The 23,695-nt window shown below is 43.9% G+C and overlaps 1 protein-coding gene across 1 annotated transcript in view; it reads right to left on the bottom strand.

Moving 5' to 3' along the window:
- FAM13B (family with sequence similarity 13 member B) overlaps positions 1-23,695 on the bottom strand; it is a 794,661-nt gene that overhangs the window by 355,628 nt on the left and 415,338 nt on the right. Inside the window, exon 9 of the mRNA XM_053717251.1 lies at positions 17,980-18,025. Coding sequence (XP_053573226.1) covers positions 17,980-18,025 — 46 coding nt within the window. The remainder of the gene's footprint in view (positions 1-17,979; positions 18,026-23,695) is intronic.

Genomic DNA, 23,695 nt, shown 5'->3' with positions numbered 1-23,695 from the left:
ATTGAATATCGCTCTCAGTTCCAGAATATTTATCGGTAGAAGAGATTCTTCCCGAGACCAAAGACCCTGAGCTTTCAGGGATCCCCAGACCGCGCCCCAGCCCATCAGACTGGCGTCGGTCGTGACAATGACCCACTCTGGTCTGCGGAATGTCATCCCTTGTGACAGGTTGTCCAGGGACAGCCACCAACGGAGTGAGTCTCTGGTCCTCTGATTTACTTGTATCTTTGGAGACAAGTCTGTATAGTCCCCATTCCACTGACTGAGCATGCACAGTTGTAATGGTCTTAGATGAATGCGCGCAAAAGGAACTATGTCCATTGCCGCTACCATCAACCCGATCACTTCCATGCACTGAGCTACGGAAGGAAGAGGAACGGAATGAAGTATCCGACAAGAGTCCAGAAGTTTTGTTTTTCTGGCCTCTGTTAGAAAAATCCTCATTTCTGAGGAGTCTATAATTGTTCCCAAGAAGGGAACCCTTGTTGACGGGGATAGTGAACTCTTTTCCACGTTCACTTTCCAGCCGTGAGATCTGAGAAAGGCCAGGACGATGTTCGTGTGAGCCTTTGCTCGAGGGAGGGACGACGCTTGAATCAGAATGTCGTCCAGGTAAGGTACTACTGCAATGCCCCTTGGTCTTAGCACCGCTAGAAGGGACCCTAGTACCTTTGTGAAAATCCTTGGAGCAGTGGCTAATCCGAAAGGAAGCGCCACAAACTGGTAATGTTTGTCCAGGAATGCAAACCTTAGGAACCGATGATGTTCCTTGTGGATAGGAATATGTAGATACGCATCCTTTAAATCCACCGTGGTCATGAATTGACCTTCCTGGATGGAAGGAAGGATAGTTCGAATGGTTTCCATCTTGAACGATGGGACCTTGAGAAATTTGTTTAAGATCTTGAGATCTAAGATTGGTCTGAACGTTCCCTCTTTTTTGGGAACTATGAACAGATTGGAGTAGAACCCCATCCCTTGTTCTCTTAATGGAACAGGATGAATCACTCCCATTTTTAACAGGTCTTCTACACAATGTAAGAACGCCTGTCTTTTTATGTGGTCTGAAGACAACTGAGACCTGTGGAACCTTCCCCTTGGGGGAAGTCCCTTGAATTCCAGAAGATAACCCTGGGAGACTATTTCTAGCGCCCAAGGATCCAGAACATCTCTTGCCCAAGCCTGAGCGAAGAGAGAGAGTCTGCCCCCCACCAGATCCGGTCCCGGATCGGGGGCCAATATTTCATGCTGTCTTGGTAGCAGTGGCAGGTTTCTTGACCTGCTTTCCCTTGTTCCAGCCTTGCATTGGTCTCCAAGCTGGCTTGGCTTGAGAAGTATTACCCTCTTGCTTAGAGGACGTAGCACTTTGGGCTGGTCCGTTTTTACGAAAGGGACGAAAATTAGGTCTATTTTTTGCCTTGAAAGGCCGATCCTGAGGAAGGGCGTGGCCCTTACCCCCAGTGATATCAGAGATAATCTCTTTCAAGTCAGGGCCAAACAGCGTTTTCCCCTTGAAAGGAATGTTTAGTAGCTTGTTCTTGGAAGACGCATCAGCCGACCAAGATTTCAACCAAAGCGCTCTGCGCGCCACAATAGCAAACCCAGAATTCTTAGCCGCTAACCTAGCCAATTGCAAAGTGGCGTCTAGAGTGAAAGAATTAGCCAATTTGAGAGCATTGATTCTGTCCATAATCTCCTCATAAGGAGGAGAATCACTATCGAGCACCTTTATCAGTTCATCAAACCAGAAATATGCGGCTGTAGTGACAGGGACAATGCATGAAATGGGTTGTAGAAGGTAACCCTGCTGAACAAACATCTTTTTAAGCAAACCTTCTAATTTTTTATCCATAGGATCTTTGAAAGCACAACTATCCTCTATGGGTATAGTGGTGCGTTTGTTTAAAGTAGAAACCGCTCCCTCGACCTTGGGGACTGATTGCCATAAGTCCTTTCTGGGGTCGACCATAGGAAACAATTTTTTAAATATGGGGGGAGGGACGAAAGGAATACCGGGCCTTTCCCATTCTTTATTAACAATGTCCGCCACCCGCTTGGGTATAGGAAAAGCTTCTGGGAGCCCCGGCACCTCTAGGAACTTGTCCATTTTACATAGTTTCTCTGGGATGACCAACTTTTCACAATCATCCAGAGTGGATAATACCTCCTTAAGCAAAATGCGGAGGTGTTCCAACTTAAATTTAAATGTAATCACATCAGATTCAGCCTGATGAGAAATGTTCCCTGAATCAGTAATTTCTCCCTCAGACAAAACCTCCCTGGCCCCCTCAGATTGGGTTAGGGGCCCTTCAGAGATATTAATATCAGCGTCGTCATGCTCTTCAGTAACTAAAACAGAGCAGCCACGCTTACGCTGACAAGGGTTCATTTTGGCTAAAATGTTTTTGACAGAATTATCCATTACAGCCGTTAATTGTTGCATAGTAAGGAGTATTGGCGCGCTAGATGTACTAGGGGCCTCCTGAGTGGGCAAGACTCGTGTAGACGAAGGAGGGAATGATGCAGTACCATGCTTACTCCCCTCACTTGAGGAATCATCTTGGGCATCATTGTCATTATCACATAAATCACATTTATTTAAATGAATAGGAATTCTGGCTTCCCCACATTCAGAACACAGTCTATCTGGTAGTTCAGACATGTTAAACAGGCATAAACTTGATAAGAAAGTACAAAAAACGTTTTAAAATAAAACCGTTACTGTCACTTTAAATTTTAAACTGAACACACTTTAATACTGCAATTGCGAAAAAACATGAAGGAATTGTTCAAAATTCACCAAATTTTCACCACAGTGTCTTAAAGCCTTAAAAATATTGCACACCAAATTTGGAAGCTTTAACCCTTAAAATAACGGAACCGGAGCCGTTTTAAGCTTTAACCCCTTTACAGTCCCTGGTATCTGCTTTGCTGAGACCCAACCAAACCCAAAGGGGAATACGATACCAATGACGCCTTCAGAAAGTCTTTTCTAAGTATCAGAGCTCCTCTCACATGCGACTGCATGCCATGCCTCTCAAAAACAAGTGCGCCACACCGGCGCGAAAATGAGACTCTGCTTATGCTTTGGGAAAGCCCCTAAGAAATAAGGTGTCTAATACAGTGCCTGCCGATATTATTATATCAAAATACCCAGATAAAATGATTCCTCAAGGCTAAATATGTGTTAATAATGAATCGATTTAGCCCAGAAATGTCTACAGTCTAAATAAGCCCTTGTGAAGCCCTTATTTACGATCGTAATAAACATGGCTTACCGGATCCCATAGGGAAAATGACAGCTTCCAGCATTACATCGTCTTGTTAGAATGTGTCATACCTCAAGCAGCAAGAGACTGCACACTGTTCCCCCAACTGAAGTTAATTGCTCTCAACAGTCCTGTGTGGAACAGCCGTGGATTTTAGTTACGGTTGCTAAAATCATTTTCCTCATACAAACAGAAATCTTCATCTCTTTTCTGTTTCTGAGTAAATAGTACATACCAGCACTATTTCAAAATAACAAACTCTTGATTGAATAATAAAAAACTACAGTTAAACACTAAAAAACTCTAAGCCATCTCCGTGGAGATGTTGCCTGTACAACGGCAAAGAGAATGACTGGGGTAGGCGGAGCCTAGGAGGGATCATGTGACCAGCTTTGCTGGGCTCTTTGCCATTTCCTGTTGGGGAAGAGAATATCCCACAAGTAAGGATGACGCCGTGGACCGGACACACCTATGTTGGAGAAATATGCTTACCTGATAATTTTCTTTTCTTCCGATGGAAAGAGTCCACAGCTGCATTTATTACTTTTGGGAAATAAGAACCTGGCCACCAGGAGGAGACAAAGACAACCCCAGCAAAAGACTTAAATACTCCTCACACTTCTCTCATCCCCCAGTCATTCTGCCGAGGAACAAGGAACAGTAGAAGAAATATCAGGGTGAAAAAGTGGCAGAAGAATAAAAACAGACACCCCACATAAAAAAAAGAGAGGTGGGTAGCTGTGGACTCTTTCCATCGGAAGAAAAGAAAATGATCAGGTAAGCATAATTAATGTTTTTCTTCCTAAATGGAAAGAGTCCACAGCTGCATTCATTACTTTTGGGAAAACAATACCCAAGCTATAGAGGACAGTGAATGCCAAAACGGGAGAGTACAATAGACGGCCCCAGGCCTGAAAACCACCACCCAACAAAAAAAAACCCTGCTTTGTCCAAAGCCGAGAAAACAGGAAGGGAAAAAGGACCCAAGGACACTGACCAGCAGATAGCCCGGAAGCCTAGCTAGAGACTGCAACGTAGACTCAACTGAGCAAACCATCCTCCTGGAGACACAGTCGCCCAACAGTCGATCTCCCACCATACATCCCTTACTAGCGAAGGGAACCCCAGCCTAACTCCCAAAGGAACAAAGGCAAGGAAGAACCAAATGGAAAATGAAGGTTACCATAAACGCCATAAAAGGAAACCCTCAAAACCAAGCTCGCAAGACCCAAATGGGTCCCGACAACGAGAGGCAACGCCCAATCCAAATAGAAACCACAAGGTTTACAACCAGGTAGCAAAACATATAAAGGTTTTTTCAACATCCTGCAAAGGATTGGAACAGCTAGCAAGCACACGATCAAGGCGCAAACAGCTGCAGCTGGTTTCAAAAGAGCAACCCCTGAATTGCCAGGCAGCAAGTCAACCAGCGCCTAGAGACAACTGAAAACAGAGACCAAACATCCTCCGAGCTCAGAACACTGAAGAATTCAGGCAAAATTAAATGTAGCAGATCCAGGCGAAGGTAAACACCTGAGTTAAGAACACTCAGCCATCCTCAGGATGACACATAAGAATACTTGCTAGAAGCGGCTACCAAAATTTAAAGTGCTAAACCTCCACTACAGAAGGCACACTCTAAGCAACCGAACTGCCAGACCTACAACGACGACGAACGGAAAGATGGCACATCCATTACAACAGTGCTCGGATGCCAACCCGAACACCACATGGAGACCTAGAGATCTAACTAAAGGCCAAACACAGACTCAAGGCGGAGCCAGCAACTCTCCAGATGGACAGAACAACCCAGAGAGCGTACCTCTCTCCGAAATAGGTTAACCCGTCTGTCCCAACCTCCTGACGACAGGAGAAACCTAACATAGGGACCCCACTTCCAAAAGGATATGACCCCCCCTGACAAAGGGGGCCATCAAAAGACCAGAAGGACATAGCCCCTGCCCCCAGGACACAGCCAGAAGCTGAACCGAGAGAACAAATCTCTAACGCCCTGATCTGGAAGGAATCCCCTGAAGATTTGAACTTGCTAGCAACCAGACAAAGTGCCATAGCTGCAGTGATTTTTGCTAGCAGAGCAGAAAAGCCATCACACTAGTTCAGCAAACCGACCAATAGGTGAAGGCAAGCCCAAGGGGCATTGGCACCCAGAAAAACCTGGCCAAATTTAATGGTACTAATTTATCGACCTCGGAAGGAAGAAGTGCTGAGTCGGCCCTGCCGTGATCTGAACCTGTGAGCCAGGATCCTGTAAACAGGCCTTTTTGTAGTCAGGGCATTTAACAACTGAGCTCCCTCACCAGCTGGAACCAGTTCAACTAGCCCAACCATAAGACACAGCCCAAGTTTCCTTGAACTGGGGAACCCTGTACCAGCTCTAGATCCTAACAGTCCGGTACAATCCACAATGGGATCCACAAAGCAAGCGCTGAGTGAGAACCTCAGCCACCGGAAAAACGAGAGCGAGGAGGTCTGAGCCCCCCAAAACGAGAACCCGGAAACTAAAATCCCCGTCTGAAATAAAAACCAGACACCCGGGAGATAACCATACAGTGTCCAAAGTAAAATGGACAATTAGAAGAACATGCAAGTCCCGCCAAAGACGAGACCACCTTGCCAGAATCCAACGCTCCCAGGAGTTTAGGAAGCAAAGACAGAAACAAGGTCACTAGAGAACAAGGGGATACCAAGACTAGTCTTCACATCACCCCCCCTAAAATCAGCAGAGAAGATGAGAGAAGGATACGGAGCATCCCCTTGCTCCGGGGAAGAAACCCTAAACAGAGCTCGAGGAGACCACACTGCCCGTGTCCCTACAAAGGAACCAACTCCCGCAGGGGACCAGGTCCCAAGGAATGGACGAAGCCGAAAGGTCCCAAGAAGAGAACCACAGCAGGAGGACAATTCCAGAGCCTTAGAAGGCCAAACTGCCCAAACGGCGGTAAGGATGCGCTAAACCCACAATCCTCTCAAGAGAGGAAGAAACTCTAGGCCCCGAGGAAATCGGAGCAAAAAGAGTGATGCAGTGGAACTCCACTGACTCGGTCAATCAGATTGAAGGCTGAATAAGGACTGACACAATCCTTCCTGCCATACGGATCCTTTTAGAGTGTTTAGCTGAACTTATAAAGAAAACACACAAGTAATAATTGTGAGCACTCAACGCCCCACCAGACCAGCCAGGCAGAACAAGCGCCACATGTCTGAATAAGCCACAGGACAGAAGATCTGAATCCCAGCTGCCTAAATTCTCCCTCAGAGGAGAACGCCCAGGAAGAAAACAGGCATACCCGCAGGACCAGCCAAACGGAAACCTGATCTTCCAACAAAAAACTGGGAAAGACCTCAATAAGCAGACAGTTTGGAGATTACTTCATCCCCTCATGTCTGAGGTAAGCCATTCGACGTAGAATACTGCGGATTCCCGTATCCGTTAAGGATAGGATCCTCTAATAAAAAACATGTCTGCGTAAAACGCGAAGACGCACTATTCTGCAACGAAAAGGCACAACACTCAGGAACAGCTGCACCCACAGGGAACTGTATAGGCCCACCCAAGGCCAGTAGACCCGGGACAATCGGGCATAAGCACAAACTCAAATAAACGTCTGGACTTCTCAGACGCATAATCGTCAAAAATATATGAAAGCGAAAACGAGCTGCAACCTCCGGAGGGAACAAGCCGCCCTGAAAGGAGGGATAAACATAATCTGGGTTACCCACATGTGTAGTAGTCGGTAGCGGTAGGGAACTCGTCTCTCGGACAGAACCCCCAGAGGCGGTTGGCTCAGCAGACCCCTGATTGTATATCCCATACGTCACTAATTCCTGGACTTTTGCCACTAACATGAAAGAAATTAAACTTTCATGATTCAGATAGAGCATGCAATTTTAAACAACTTTTCAATTTACTTCCATTAACAAAATGTGCAGTCTTTTATTTACACTTTTTAAGTCACAGAACACATGTATGTGCATTTGTGATTGGCTGATGGCTGTCACATGATACAGGAGGAGTGAAAATAGACATCTACTGTTCATTTGAAGTTAAGACATAGAGGCCCATTTATCAAGCTCCGAATGGAGCTTGAGGGCCTGTGTTTCTGGCGAGTCTTCAGCACATTTTTACAAAAGCTTTTATAGCTGTGATAAGAATGCATAACAGTAGCTCCTTGTCTGGACATTATCTGATTTAAGCTTTATCCTTAAAGTTGGCAGGGCTTTACACCAACTCTCTCTTACAAATTCTTTGGAATCATGGTTGGAAATCAATGTTCTGCAGAGTTTATTAGTTTTTAAAAACATAAATTATGCTTACCTGATAATTTCATTTTCTTCTGAAGGGAAGAGTCCACAGCTGCATTCATTACTTTTGGGAAATACAGTACCTGGCCACCAGGAGGAGGCAAAGACACCCCAGCCAAAAGCTTTAATGCCTCCCCCACTTCTAACAGCCCCCAGTCATTCTGCCAAGGGAACAAGGAATAATAGGAGAAATATCAGGGTTAGAAAAAGGTGCCAGAAAAACAAAAAAGAATTACAGCCGCCTCAGAGAAAAAATGTGGGCGGGAGGTGTGGACTCTTCCCTTCAGAACAAAATGAAATTATCAGGTAAGCATAATTTATGTTTTTCTTCTTAAAAGGTAATAGTCCACAGCTGCATTCATTACTTTTGGGAAAACAATACCCAAGCTAGAGGACACTGAATGCAAACAGGTGGGTACAAAATGCAGCCCCTTCGAAAGGCACCACAGCCTGAATTACTCAACACCCTAAAATTTAAAAACAAACGACACAGGAGAAAACCCGAGCCAGGTAACTGCACATTAGTTACACAGCCGGCAAGCCAAACTAAAGACCACTCAGTCCCAGAATCCGTCAAGCCCAAACAACCTCCGAGACGTCCGCCCCGCGGAACACGACTCCCAAGAAGGTACCCGGCCAAAGACTGCAACTGTCCCCAAAAGGAAAACCAGAGACCAGGAAAAATCCAAAGGAACTTTTCACACTCAACACATATAAAACAACCCAATGTTGACTTACAATAACAACGCTCAGGGAGACTAGCTCCCTAGAAAAACTGAGAAAAAAAGGATCCAACACGGGGGAACATGTCCCAAAAAGGACTCAAGGAATATCCTCATATCCCTGATCCTGTACCATACCCTAAGGTCCTCCAGGAAAATATGAGTTCCCCGTCGCCTCATAACATAACTAGACCGCAAGCTAGACAGGCAGAGACAGAAGAAACAGGATAACTATCCCAGCAGCTAGAAAAGAGCTCTCCAAAAAGAACCTCAAACTGCCTGAATAGGAACTCTCAATGACTAGCTTCCAGGAGGAAAGCTGACTCACCCTTGCTAACCCAAACGGCCGAAATGCGCTTCAAAGCCTACAGTCAAGTGTAATTAGCTGTAGCTGGATACACCATCATGGAGCAAATAGCTGTAGATGGTTCCAACTGCAAACCTTCCAAGGACTTACAGCCCTCCGAATAGCACCCCCTCCCGGCACTACCGCACCCGGTGTTCCCAGACGAACTCCCATCCAGGTACTGACCGGGCCTGACCCTGCTTAACTTCCAAGATCAGATGGGTCGCATTCAGAGTAGTGAGGAGGTAGACCAGACGCCAGTAGAAAAGAGGACATCCAAAGTCCTCCCACAAAGGAGAGGACCAACACTAAGAAAACGGTCAACACTGCATAGAGTAACCAATCCCCAACCTTCCCTCCAGGATAATGATCCCAGCCCCACGGCTAGTCAAAGACCAAGACAGAGTCCCCTACACTCTGTCTTTGTCAAAAAAGGAACACATCCCAAGGAAAAAAGGCCCTCAGCATCCATATATCGGATCCATCATATAGCTGAAGCCCCAAAGGGTGCAAATCCTCAGCCTCCCGCTGCATGACGGAGGAACCAGATACTTCATAGTAGCTCCCCTTCCAGGATCCTGAAACGCAAGAAGGGAAAAAACCCTGCAAGGCAAGAACCAAGGACCCACAGGCCACTACCATAGAAGCAAGACCCCTCTGCCATATCACCAACCCAATTGAAGACACCTGGAGTCTACAGGAACATCTTAAATGCACCAGAAGACCAGTAGGGATCCGTCAGAAGGACCTAAAGCCTAAGCCACAGTCAGATAGGCATCTCTTACAGAACCCCGGCCCCTACGAGAGGGGCCTGCGGGAGCACAAACATCTAGTGAGACTGAACCGTCCACACCCATTCAATGAGAGACATGGACCTAGGCCAGGGTCCTTGAAAGGAGTCGATCAAAAAAGCCAACTACCAGAGGAACCCTAAACTGTCTCCTACAAGGAGGAGCGCACCCCTAAAGTCTGTAGACTTGGCGATCTAGTAATAGCCCCAAACCCAAGAGTCACAAAGAACTCCAGAACGGTCTAAGATTCAGCACCCAGTGCATATGGATTGCAAGAAAATCTCATAGGCAAGCGTGAACATGTGTTACAGGCAGGGTAGCAACCAACACCCGAAGGCAAATGAGAACCCTGGACCTTGCTCGCCATCCCAGAGAGATAAACGTAAGGAACCGCCCACGAAGCCCTTAACGGAGCATCAATGATAAATGGTCAACTACCTGACCCCCAAAAGGTGGCCATTTGTACCCAACTTCTACTCTTCACTGACAAGCCTACAGGCTAGAGTTGCGACGAGGACGCAAGACACCCGAACGTCGAAGACCGTGGTCAGACCAAGGGTATAAAATGGAAGAGACAACAGCCAGAGATCTTTGAAAGATCCATCTTCCAAAGAAACTACTTTAAGCAGGCAAACACTGGAGCCGTAGCCCCCCACAGAAGGCAGGGAACCCCTGCACACCACCTCCTAGAAGAACACAACTTCAGAGTATAGGAAGAAAAACATGCCTGCGCATCCAAACCAGATGATCCACCCAAGGCGGGAAGAAATAAAACTCCGCCACCGCAAACAAATGTTTAATAGGCTAAAGAATCAACTTCCGGAAGAACTTCGAGTGGAACTCAAACCTTTAATCACTCGGCACACACAACTCCAAAGAATGGAAAAAAAAGGTTCTGAGTCCTCAGGGGCCAACGCTTCGCCAGAAGGCCGAACTGAATAGGGCAATCCCATGCTTGACGGGCTTTGGTTAACAAAACACGGACAGTATCTTAGAAATACTTCACTTGGGAGATATAAATGAGTCAGCGCCATAGAGATGCCCATTCGGAACCGTGCCATAACCTCTGGAGGAAACAAGCCACCCTCCGAAGGAGTAAAGGCCATAGGGACACCTGCGTGCAAAGCCGGGAAAGGGTCTGGGGCATGTATCTCATGGGTCATGGAAACCTCGGACGCGGATGGCTCAACGCACTCTAAGCTCCCTGCTTCAGGAGAAGAGAGAGTACTCTAAAACGGCAATCGGAACATAACTGATGGGCATTGATTACCCGGGCCATTTCATATGCATCACAAGACGCATTCTCTGCATCGGAGGCATCCGTGTCTCGCATATCAGAATCCTCCATAATCTTGGGATTACAAAAATTAACTGGCACCCTTTAACACCCCTAATGGCTGGAGCACTCACCACCTCCTGGTGAACCAGACAACCCACGAGCTAGACTCTTTCGGTCGCACACAGTCAGCATACGGAAGAGAAAACAACATAAACGCACCCGTCACAAGGTGCACTGTGCCAGTCACAAAAAGGGCGCGCAATCTTGAGAGATCGCAACATTAACAGAAGGCCGTTATGTTCTGTAAAGGCCGTGAGCCTAGGCATAGCTACACATTAGCAGATAGAACCATATAACAAACATGATTAAAGTCGTCCCTGTTCAATAACCCCCCTCAGGAGATATTAACCCATGATTCCTTATTAAGATAAAAGGAGTCCCACTGGGACCCTACCTTGTTTCGTCAACAATATATTCTCATATTGAAATAAAATGAAACAATCTTACCGGAATCTGCGCCTTGGAACAGGAACACGCCCTTTAAGTGTGACAGATAGTAGCCTCGCTTCTGACATGGACTTGAGTGAAGAAAGGTAGGCAGCGAAACTCATCAACGCTGATTACCAAGGAGCTGTTAATATAAGTCGGGATGGGTTTGCAGGAAAACAGAATTTATGCTTACCTGATAAATTACTTTCTCTTGCGGTGTATCCAGTCCACGGATTCATCCTTACTTGTGGGATATTCTCCTTCCCTACAGGAAGTGGCAAAGAGAGCACACAGCAGAGCTGTCCATATAGCTCCCCCCCTGGCTCCACCCCCCAGTCATTTGACCAAAGGTTAAGAAGCCAAAGGAGAAACCATAGGGTGCAGTGGTGACTGTAGTTTAAACAAAAAAATTTTTACCTGACTTAATTGCCAGGGCGGGCCGTGGACTGGATACACCGCAAGAGAAAGTAATTTATCAGGTAAGCATAAATTCTGTTTTCTCTTGCAAGATGTATCCAGTCCACGGATTCATACTTACTTGTGGGATACCAATACCAAAGCTTTAGGACACGGATGAAGGGAGGGAACAAGACAGGTACCTTAAACGGAAGGCACCACTGCTTGCAAAACCTTTCTCCCAAAAATAGCCTCTGAAGAAGCAAAAGTATCGAATTTATAAAATTTGGCAAAAGTATGCAGTGAAGACCAAGTCGCTGCCTTACAAATCTGTTCAACAGAAGCCTCATTTTTGAAAGCCCATGTGGAAGCCACTGCTCTGGTAGAATGAGCAGTAATTCTTTCAGGAGGCTGCTGGCCAGCAGTCTCATAGGCCAAACGGATGATGCTTTTCAGCCAAAAGGAAAGAGAGGTAGCAGTCGCTTTCTGACCTCTCCTCTTACCAGAATAGATAACAAACAATGAAGATGTTTGTCTGAAATCCTTAGTTGCTTGCAAATAGAACTTTAAAGCACGAAATACATCAAGATTATGCAAAAGACGTTTCTTCTTCGAAGATGGGTTAGGACACAGAGAAGGAACAACTATTTCCTGGTTAATATTCTTGTTAGAAACAACTTTAGGAAGAAAACCAGGTTTGGTACGCAAAACTACCTTATCTGCGTGGAACACCAGATAAGGTGAATCACACTGTAAAGCAGATAATTCTGAGACTCTTCGAGCAAAAGAGATAGCTACCAAAAACAAAACTTTCCAAGATAACAACTTAATATCTATGGAATGTAAAGGTTCAAACGGAACCCCTTGAAGAACTGAAATAACTAGATTTAGACTCCATGGCGGAGCCACAGGTTTATAGACAGGCTTGATTCTGACTAAAGCCTGTGCAAACGCTTGAACGTCCGGTACCTCTGCCAGACGCTTGTGCAAAAGGATAGACAGAGCAGATATCTGTCCCTTTAAAGAACTAGCCGACAATCCTTTCTCCAAACCGTCTTGGAGAAAAGACAATATCCTGGGAATCCTAATCTTACTCCATGAGTAACCCTTGGATTCACACCAACAAAGATATTTCCACCATATCTTATGGTAGACTTTCCTGGTGACAGGCTTTCTAGCCTGGATCAGAGTATCTATAACTGACTCAGAAAAACCACGCTTTGAAAGAATTAAGCGTTCAATCTCCAAGCAGTCAGACGTAGAGAAACTAGATTTGGATGCTTGAACGGACCCTGTATTAGAAGGTCCTGTCTCATTGGCAGTGTCCATGGTGGGACAGATGGCATGTCCACTAGGTCTGCATACCAAGTCCTGCGTGGCCACGCAGGCGCTATCAAAATCACTGACGCCTTCTCCTGCTTGATTCTGGCGATCAGACGAGGGAGAAAAGGAAACGGTGGGAAAACATAAGCCAGATTGAAGGACCAAGGCGCTACTAGAGCATCTATCAATGCCGCCTTGGGGTCCCGGGACCTGGATCCGTAGAGAGGAAGCTTGGTGTTCTGACGGGACGCCATCAGGTCCAACTCTGGAATGCCCCATAGCCGAGTCAGCTGGGCAAATACCTCCGGGTGGAGTTCTCACTCCCCCGGGTGAAAAGTCTGACGACTTAGAAAATCCACCTCCCAGTTGTCTACAACTGGGATGTGAATTGCTGAGAGATGGCAGGAGTGGGCCTCCGCCCACCTGATTATTTTGGTTACTTCCCTCATCGCTAGAGAACTCTTTGTTCCCCCCTGAGATGATTGATGTAAGCTACAGTCGTAATGTTGTCCGACTGAAATCTTATGAATTTGGCCCCAGCTAGTTGAGGCCATGCCTGAAGCGCGTTGAATATCGCCCTCAGATTGAGCTACAGATGGCCGAGGAATGGAATGAAGAACTCGGCAAGTAGTTAAAAGTTTCAACTTTCTGACCTCCGTCAGAAATATTTTCATTTCTACCGAATCTATTGGTGTTCCTAGGAAGGGAACCCTTGTGAGTGGGGACAGGGAACTCTTTTTGATGTTCACCTTCCACCCGTGAGACCTTAGAAAGGCCAATACAATCTCCGTGTGAGCCTTGGCTCTGTGAAAAGACGGCGCCTGAATTAAGATGTCGTCCAAATAAGGCGCCACTGCTATGCCCCGCGGTCTTAGAACCGCCAGAAGGGACCCTAGCACCTTTGTGAAAATTCTGGGAGCAGTGGCTAAACCGAATGGAAGAGCCACAAACTGGTAATGCTTGTCTAGAAAAGCGAACCGGAGGAACTGATGATGATCTTTGTGGATTAGGATATGCAGGTACGCATCCTTTAGATTCACGGTAGTCATATATTGACCTTCCTGGATCATATGTCCGAATGGTCTCCATCTTGAATGATGAGACTGAGGAATTTGTTTAGAAATTTGAGATCCAGGATTGGTCTGAAAGTTCCTTATTTTTTGGGAACCACAAACAGGTTTGAGTAAAACCCCAGCCCTTGTTCCGCAATTGGAACTGGGTGGATCACTCCCATTGTATGTAGGTCTTCTACACAGCGTAAGAACGCCTCTGTCGTGTCTGTAGACAGACGAGAAATATGGAACCTTCCCCTTGGAGGGGAGTCCTTGAATTCTAGAAGATATCCCTGGGTAACAATCTCTAAAGCCCAGGGATCGAGAACATCTCTTGCCCAGGCCTGAGCGAAGAGAGAAAGTCTGCCCCCTACTAGATCCGGTTCCGGATCGGGGGCTACCCCGTCATGCTGTCTTGGTAGCAGCTGCAGGCTTTTTGGCCCGTTTACCCTTGTTCCAGCCCTGATAAGGCTTCCAGGTTGCCTTGGGCTGTGAAGCGTTACCCTCTTGCTTTGCAGCTGTAGAGGCTGAAGCGGGACCGCTCCTGAAATTACGAAAGGAACGAAAATTAGCTTTGTTTTTAGCCTTAAAAGGCTTGTCCTGGGGGAGAGCATGGCCCTTTCCCCCGGTGATTTCTGAAATAATCTCTTTCAATTCTGGCCCAAAAAGGGTCTTTCCCTTGAAAGGGATATTTAACAATTTGGATTTTGACGACACATCGGCCGACCATGACTTGAGCCAAAGCGCTCTGCGTGCCATAATGGCGAAGCCTGAATTTTTTGCCGCCAACTTAGCTAATTGCAAAGCGGCATCTGTGATAAATGAATTAGCCAGCTTTAGAGCGTTAATTCTATCCATAATTTCGTCATATGAGGTCGCCGTCTGGAGCGACTCCTCCAGCGCCTCAAACCAGAAAGCCGCTGCAGTAGTTACAGGAACAATGCAGGCAATAGGTTGGAGAAGAAAGCCTTGTTGAACAAAGATTGTCTTAAGTAAACCTTCTAACTTTTTATCCATAGGATCTTTAAAAACACAACTGTCTTCAATTGGTATGATTGTGCGCTTAGCAAGTGTCGAAACAGCCCCCTCTACCTTAGGGACCGTCTGCCACGAGTCCCGCCTAGGGTCAGTTATGGGGAACATTTTCTTAAAAATAGGTGGGGGGACAAAAGGGACACCTGGTCTATCCCACTCCCTAGTAACAATATCCGCAACCCTCTTAGGGATCGGAAATGCATCAGTGTATACAGGAACCTCTAGGTACTTGTCCATTTTACACAACTTCTCTGGGACCACCATAGGGTCACAATCATCCAGAGTAGCTAATACCTCCCTGAGCAAAACGCAGAGGTGTTCCAATTTAAATGCTAATGAATCTGACTCTGCCCAATGAGAAACCTTTCCTGAATCGGAAATTTCTCCCTCAGACATCAAATCCCTCACCTCCATTTTAGAGCGTTGTGAGGGTACATCAGATAAGGCTACCAAAGCTTCAGACTGCTCATAATCTGTTCTTAAAACAGAGCTATCACGCTTTGTAGGAAAAACTGGCAGTTTGGATAGAAAGGCCGCAAGGGAATTATCCATAACTGTCACTAGTTGTTGCAATGTAATAGGGGCAGACGCACTAGAGGCACTAAGCGTCGCTTACACGGGCGTAACTGGTTGTGACACATGGGGAGAGGGAGACGGACTATCCTCATTACCTTCAGTCTGAGAATCATCTTGGGCCACATTTTTAAGTGCAACAATATGATCTTTAAAGTGTATAGACATATTAGTGCAATTGGGACACATTCTGAGAGGGGGTTCCACCATGGCTTCTAAACACATTGAACAAGGATTTTCCTTAGTGTCAGACATGTTTAACAGACTAGTAGCATACACAAGAGAGCTTGGACAACACTTTAATCAAATAAAAAACACAATTTGAAAAAAACGTTACTGTGCCTTTAAGAAATAAAAAGAGCACACAATTTTATAAAACAGTGAAAAATGCACCAATCCTTTTGAAATTTTCACAGTATGTACCTAAGGCTTTAATATGATTGCACAGCAAGTTTCAGAACGATTAACCCCTTAATGCCCAAACCGGAGCAGCCTAAAGCCAACAACCGGTTAACAAACTACAGCACCTTGCCACAGCTTACTACTGTGGCCCTACCTGCCCTTAGTGATCAGTTTTGGGGAAATAAAGCTTCTTCTAGGCCCTCAATCAGCAGCAGGGCCCTCCATGTGAAGCAGCATGAACTTGTCTTTCAAGCTAAATTAGGCCTCTCCCACTCCACTCCAGAGTTGTGAGGCCTACAAAAATAACTTCTAAGTGACTAAATTTATGCCATGTGGATAATAACCCCAGTAAAACACTCCAAAGTGCTTAAAAAGGTGTCTCCAATGAGTATTTCTTAATAAATAATCGATTACCCTGCATTAGTGTCAACCAGCCTATTTAGCCCTGTCATGTAAGCATTCAATTCTATACTAAGTCTCAGAACATAGCTTACCCTCCCCACATGGGGATCTTGTCAGTCTTCTAGCATTATCTCAGTCTTGTCTAGAAATAAATGACTGAACATACCTCATTGCAGTCAAGCCTGCAAACTGTTCCCCCCAACTGAAGTTTTCTGGTACTCCTCAGTCCTGTGTGGGCACAGCAGTGGATTTTAGTTACAACATGCTAAAATCATCTTCCTCTGAGCAGAATTCTTCATCTTTTTTCTGCCAGAGAGTAAATAGTCCAAACCGGTACCATTTAAAAATAACAAACTCTTGATTGAAGATAGAAAAATAAAATATAAACACCACATTCACTTTACCCTCCCTGAGAGAGAACCTAGTGCGTTAACGCGGCAAAGAGAATGACTGGGGGGTGGAGCTAGGGGGGGAGCTATATGGACAGCTCTGCTGTGTGCTCTCTTTGCCACTTCCTGTAGGGAAGGAGAATATCCCACAAGTAAGGATGAATCCGTGGACTGGATACACCTTGCAAGAGAAAACTGCATCTCCGGGGGGACAGTTCAAGTTTGATCCATAATAGTAATGCAGAGAAAACGATTTAATAGTAACACCTATAAATCTACTATAAATACACAGTAAATTGCCAAAACAGTTAACAGTAACAGTTAGAGTGTAACAGAAATGTATTGGTAAATGTATTGCTAAAAGGGAATACCAATTTTAACAATAGTAGTTCTTAAACTAAAAAAAGCTATGTCTGCTTTCTAACACTGTTAAGATTCTCCTCTCCCACCTCTACAGCTCAAACCTGCAGTGTTGCACTAAGCAAACAACTGTAAAATAGAAAATAAAATTATAGCTGTTGATATGCAGAAACTTTTCATTTCCTTCTAGCACACAAGCAGAGAGAATCCTCCGATGCGCTTAGATTGTGGCTGCTGATAAAAACAGTGAGTATCAGAAGGGGGCATCGATCTACATAGAATAAGGACCACCTCAAATCTTCACCGTCTCCTGTGGAGGCAAAAAAGTACTGAGGTATGCAGGGAAAAGGGAGGTTATGTTGGGTATCTTTGCCTCAACCAAGGGTACAGGAATTGGACCCAACACATAATGGCTCGTGGACTCTCCTTATAATAAAAATAATGGTTTTGGCATCCTCTATATCAGGTATGAAGAGGAGAAGGAACTTGTGTCTCCACATTGTGATGGACACAACTAAGGATGGAAGAAGTTGATAAGGGAAGCTACCTTTAAGGTGGTAAAAAGGAAGGTAATTTTCTGTCTAAGAGACTCTCATTGGTAATTATCATCTAGGGCAATATATATATATATATATATATATATATATATTCTATGTTAATGACATGTTTTTTTAGATTTGTTGATTGAGGCATGCCTGAATTAGTACTAAAAATATTCATGCTTTCAACGACGCAGCATCAGCAGACATTTCAAAAGGTATTTGTTAACCCTACCAATCTCCCCTACCAATCTCATAAAAGATAAATAAGTATGCAAGATTATATTACCATAGCTTCAAGAAGATCTGTATCACACTCAAACGATTCATCATTTCTAAAAAGAAAAAAAAAAAGCAAGAAGATAATTAAACATGCATTTTTACATATTAACATTATTATTATCTAAATTAAGTCAAACGCTAGAAAACTAAGCATTTCAAAGATGAATAAAGACTAGCCATACGAGAACAGATAATAAAAGACATACATATAGATGAACCCTATAATTACTAAAAAAGAAATGGATCATACAACATTATTAAAAAGTTGTGTTTCAGAGCAGGACTAGACCATCTCTATAATTACAAAGTACAGTAGATGAAAACAGCAATCTGGAGAACCACTGACCCCAATTCCTGCAAAACTGCACATTATAGGTGACAGGAGGGCACCAGGGTGCCCTTATGTAGGGACCAATTGCCAGGTCATAGGCAGAGCCCATATCAATGGTCATTTAAAGAGAGGGGTCAAACCACTGCTCAAACTCATAAGCTCAGACTACCTAACACCAAAGAGTTAAGCTTGACGTCACCTTAGGTTTCTACTAGACATTTTTACCTCCACTGGTAAGAGGTCATCTACCCACCAGTACTGATACAGTTCAACAGCGCAGGTACCCTCAGACACCAGGTACCTGCTGGGGTGCTGTGGAAAAACAGGTACTACGTCACGTTTGGTTGCAATGCAGATATCTACAACCATGTTGGTCAGATGAGGAGGGATTTGCCTCTCACCTTTCAAGAGAGTCATTCAGGTTACAACCCACACACATAACTACACTGTAAACCAAAATTATCATGTAAAATTAGGCTAACACTTTTCCCAAATTGCAATGAATATTGCTGATAGCAAAAACATATGTGGATAGACAGAACCCATGAACTATTATCTCTGGAGGTACATGGATATTATAGTTTTACAGCGCGATAAAATGTTATTGGGAACAACGTAGCAAAAAATTAATAGAGATTAATTTGATACACTGACTCTTTCTAGCACATATCCAAGAGTTGTTGTACCACTTCTGATATAACTTACCGGGTAGGTGTGTCAGGTCAATTTGTCAATTATAAAAAAGGGACAGAGAAAGTAATGGAGATCGCTGAAAAGGGAAACTTCGCTTTGTAGAGCAATGTTAGCAGTGAGCACACTTTAAAAAAGAAATCCTGCAGCTGATATAAATCACATTATGCTGCTGTGTAAAGCATCTTACAATTGCCTATTTCTTTCATGTAATTGGCAAGAGTCCATGAGCTAGTGACGTATGGGATATACATTCCTACCAGGAGGGGCAAAGTTTCCCAAACCTCAAAATGCCTATAAATACAGTAGAGTGCAGCGAATGACAAAGGGATGTGAAGGGAGTATTGCCTATTGAATGCAATGGTCATCCTATTGGGGATCTATTTCATAGGTTCTCTGTTCTCGGTCGTAGAGATTTATCTCCTACCTCCCTTTTCAGATCGACGATATACTCTTATATACCATTACCTCTACTGATTCTCGTTTCAGTACTGGTTTGGCTATCTGCTATATGTAGATGAGTGTCTTTTGGTAAGTATGTCTTATTTTATTTATGATCCAAATATGTTAATAACTGAATGTGTATACTGGTTTATATATAGTAATCCTGTGTATCCTCCTCAATCTTGAGTTCCACATATGCGGTTATACATAGGATTTTTCTTATCGTTAACCCCAATAATAATACTCTTGTCAGAGTCCAAGAACAGTAATAATATCAAAAAACATAATTTATGTAAGAACTTACCTGATAAATTCATTTCTTTCATATTAGCAAGAGTCCATGAGCTAGTGACGTATGGGATATACATTCCTACCAGGTGGGGCAAAGTTTCCCAAACCTTAAAATGCCTATAAATACACCCCTCACCACACCCACAATTCAGTTTAACGAATAGCCAAGCAAGTGGGGTGATAAGAAAGGTGCGAAAGCATAAAAAAATAAGGAATTGGAATAATTGTGCTTTATACAAAAAAATCATAACCACCACAAAAAAGGGTGGGTCTCATGGACTCTTGCTAATATGAAAGAAATGAATTTATCAGGTAAGTTCTTACATAAATTATGTTTTCTTTCATGTAATTAGCAAGAGTCCATGAGCTAGTGACGTATGGGATAGCAGATACCCAAGATGTGGAACTTCCACGCAAGAGTCACTAGAGAGGGAGGGATAAAATAAAGACAGCCAATTCCGCTGAAAATAATCCACAACCCAAATCAAAAAGTTTTAATCTTTATAATGAAAAAAACTGAAATTATAAGCAGACGAATCAAACAGAAACAGCTGCCTGAAGTACTTTTCTACCAAAAACTGCTTCAGAAGAAGAAAACACATCAAAATGGTAGAATTTAGTAAAAGTATGCAAAGAAGACCAAGTGGCCGCTTTGCAAATCTGATCAACAGAAGCTTCATTCCTAAAGGCCCAGGAAGTAGAAACTGACCTAGTAGAATGAGCCGTAATTCTTTGAGGCGGGGACTTACCCGACTCCACATAAGCATGATGAATCAAAGACTTTAACCAAGATGCCAAAGAAATGGCAGAAGCCTTCTGATCTTTCTTAGGACCAGAAAAAACAACAAATAGACTAGAAGTCTTTCTAAAATCTTTAGTAGCTTCAATATAATATTTCAAAGCTCTAACTACATCCAAAGAATGTAACAATCTTTCTTTAGAATACTTAGGATTAGGACATAATGAAGGGACAACAATTTCTCTACTAATGTTGTTAGAATTCACAACCTTAGGTAAAAATTGAAAAGAAGTCCGCAACACCGCCTTATCCTGATGAAAAATCAGAAAAGGAGATTCACAAGAAAGAGCAGATAACTCAGAAACTCTTCTAGCAGAAGAGATAGCCAAAAGGAACAATACTTTCCAAGAAAGTAATTTAATGTCCAGAGAATGCATAGGCTCAAACGGAGGAGCCTGTAAAGCTGTCAAAACCAAATTAAGACTCCAAGGAGGAGAGATTGGCTTAATAACCGGTTTGATACGGACCAAAGCCTGTACAAAACAATGAATATCAGGAAGATTAGCAATCTTTCTGTGAAAAAGAACAGAAAGAGCAGATATTTGTCCTTTCAAAGAACTTGCAGACAAACCTTTATCCAAACCATCCTGAAGATATTGTAAAATTCTAGGAATTCTGAAAGAATGCCAGGAGAATTTATGAGAAGAACACCAAGAGATGTAAGTCTTCCAAACTCGATAATAAATCTTTCTAGAGACAGATTTCCGAGCCTGTAACATAGTATTAATCACTGAGTCAGAGAAACCTCTATGACTAAGAATTAAGCGTTCAATCTCCATACCTTCAAATTTAATAATTTGAGATCCTGATGGAAAAAAGGGCCTTGAGATAGAAGGTCTGGCCTTAATGGAAGTGTCCAAGGCTGGCAACTGGCCATCCGAACGAGATCCGCAAACCAAAACCTGTGAGGCCATGCTGGAGCCACCATCAGTACAAATGAGCGCTCCAATAGAATTTTGGAGATTACTTTCGGAAGAAGAACTAGAGGCGGAAAGATCTAAGCAGGATGATAATTCCAAGGAATTGACAACGCATCCACTGCTTCCGCCTGAGGGTCCTGGGATCTGGACAGATACCTGGGAAGTTTCTTGTTTAGATGAGAGGCCATCAGATCTATTTCTGGAAGTCCCAAGATTTGAACAATCTGGAGAAAAACCTCTGGATGAAGAGACCATTCGCCCGGATGTAACGTCTGGCGACTGAGATAATCCGCTTCCCAATTGTCTACACCTGGGATGTGAACCGCAGAAATTAGACAGGAGCTGGATTCCGCCCATACAAGAATCCGAGATACTTCTTTCATAGCTTGAGGACTGTGAGTCCCCCCTTGATGATTGACATATGCCACGGTCGTGACATTGTATGTTTGAAAACAAACAAATGATTCTCTCTTCAGAAGAGGCCAGTACTGAAGAGCTCTGAAAATCGCACGGAGTTCCAAAATATTGATTGGTAATCTCGCCTCCTGAGATTTCCAAACCCCTTGCGCTGTCAGAGATCCCCAAACCGCTCCCCAACCTGATAGACTCGCATCTGTTGAGATCACAGTCCAGGTTGGACGAACGAAAGAGGCCCCTTAAATTAAACAATGGTGATTCATCCACCACGTTAGAGATGATCGAAAATTGGGATTTAAGGATATTATTTGTGATATCCTTGTATAATCCCTGCACCACTGGTTCAGCATACAAAGCTGGAGTGGTCTCGTGTGAAAACGAGCAAAAGGGATCGCGTCCGATGCAGCAGTCATGAGACCTAAAATCTCCATGCATAATGCTACCGAAGGGAACAATTGAGACTGAAGGTTTCGACAGGCTGAAACCAATCTCAGACGTCTCTTTCTGTCAGAGACAAAGTCATGGACACTGAATCTATTTGGAAACCTAAAAAGGTTACTCTTGTCTGAGGAATCAAGGAACTCTTTGGTAAATTGATCCTCCAACCATGTCTTTGAAGAAACAACACAAGTTGATTCGTATGAGATTCTGCAGAATGTGAAGACTGAGCAAGTACCAAGATGTCGTCCAAATAAGGAAATACCGCAATACCCTGTTCTCTGATTACAGAGAGAAGGGCACCAAGAACCTTCGAAAAGATTCTTGGCACTGTTGCTAGACCAAATGGAAGAGCAACAAATTGGTAATGCTTGTCTAGAAAAGAGAATCTCAGGAACTGAAAGTGATCTGGATGAATTGGAATATGCAGGTATGCATCCTGTAAATCTATTGTAGACATATAATGCCCTTGCTGAACAAAAGGCAGAATAGTTCTTATAGTTACCATCTTGAATGTTGGTATCCTTACATAACGATTCAATATTTTTAGATCCAGAACCGGTCTGAAAGAATTCTCTTTCTTTGGTACGATGAATAGATTTGAATAAAACCCCAGACCCTGTTCCAGAACTGGAACTGGTATAATTACCCCAGCTAACTCTAGGTCCGAAACACATTTCAGAAACGCCTGAGCTTTTACTGGATTGACTGGAATGCGTGAGAGAAAGAATCTTCTCACAGGCGGTCTTACTTTGAAACCTATTCTGTACCCTTGTGAAACAAGGTTCTGAATCCAAAGATTGTGAACCGAATTGATCCAAACATCTTTGAAAAATCGCAATCTGCCCCCTACCAGCTGTGCTGGAATGAGGGCCGCACCTTCATGCGGATTTAGGGGCTGGTTTTGACTTTCTGGAAGGTTTAGATTTATTCCAGATTGGATTAGGTTTCCAACCGGAAACCGTTCCTTTAGGGGAAGGATCGGGCTTCTGCTCCTTCTGACGAAAGGAACGAAAACGATTAGCAGCCCTGTAATTACCTTTAGAAAGAGAGTGGAAAGCAAAGTTGATTTAGAACTCATATCTACATTCCAGGATTTAAGCCATAAAGCTTGTCTAGCTAAAATAGCTAAAGACATGTACCGGACATCAACTCTAATGATATAAAAAATGGCATCACAGACAAAATTATTAGCGTGTTAAATAAGTTTAACAATGCTATAAGTGTTATGATCTGTTACTTGTTGTGCTAAAGTCTCCAACCAAAAAGTTGAAGCCGCAGCAACATCAGCCAAAGAGATAGCAGGTCTAAGTAGATTACCTGAACATAAATAAGCTTTTCTCAAAAAAGATTCAATTTTCCTGTCTAAAGGATCTTTAAACGAAGTGCTATC

Source organism: Bombina bombina, chromosome 6 (genome assembly GCF_027579735.1).
Source record: "Bombina bombina isolate aBomBom1 chromosome 6, aBomBom1.pri, whole genome shotgun sequence".
Lineage (NCBI taxonomy): Eukaryota > Metazoa > Chordata > Amphibia > Anura > Bombinatoridae > Bombina > Bombina bombina.
The sequence above is the reverse complement of the archived record's forward strand: the minus strand, read 5'-3'. Positions and strand labels throughout refer to the sequence as shown.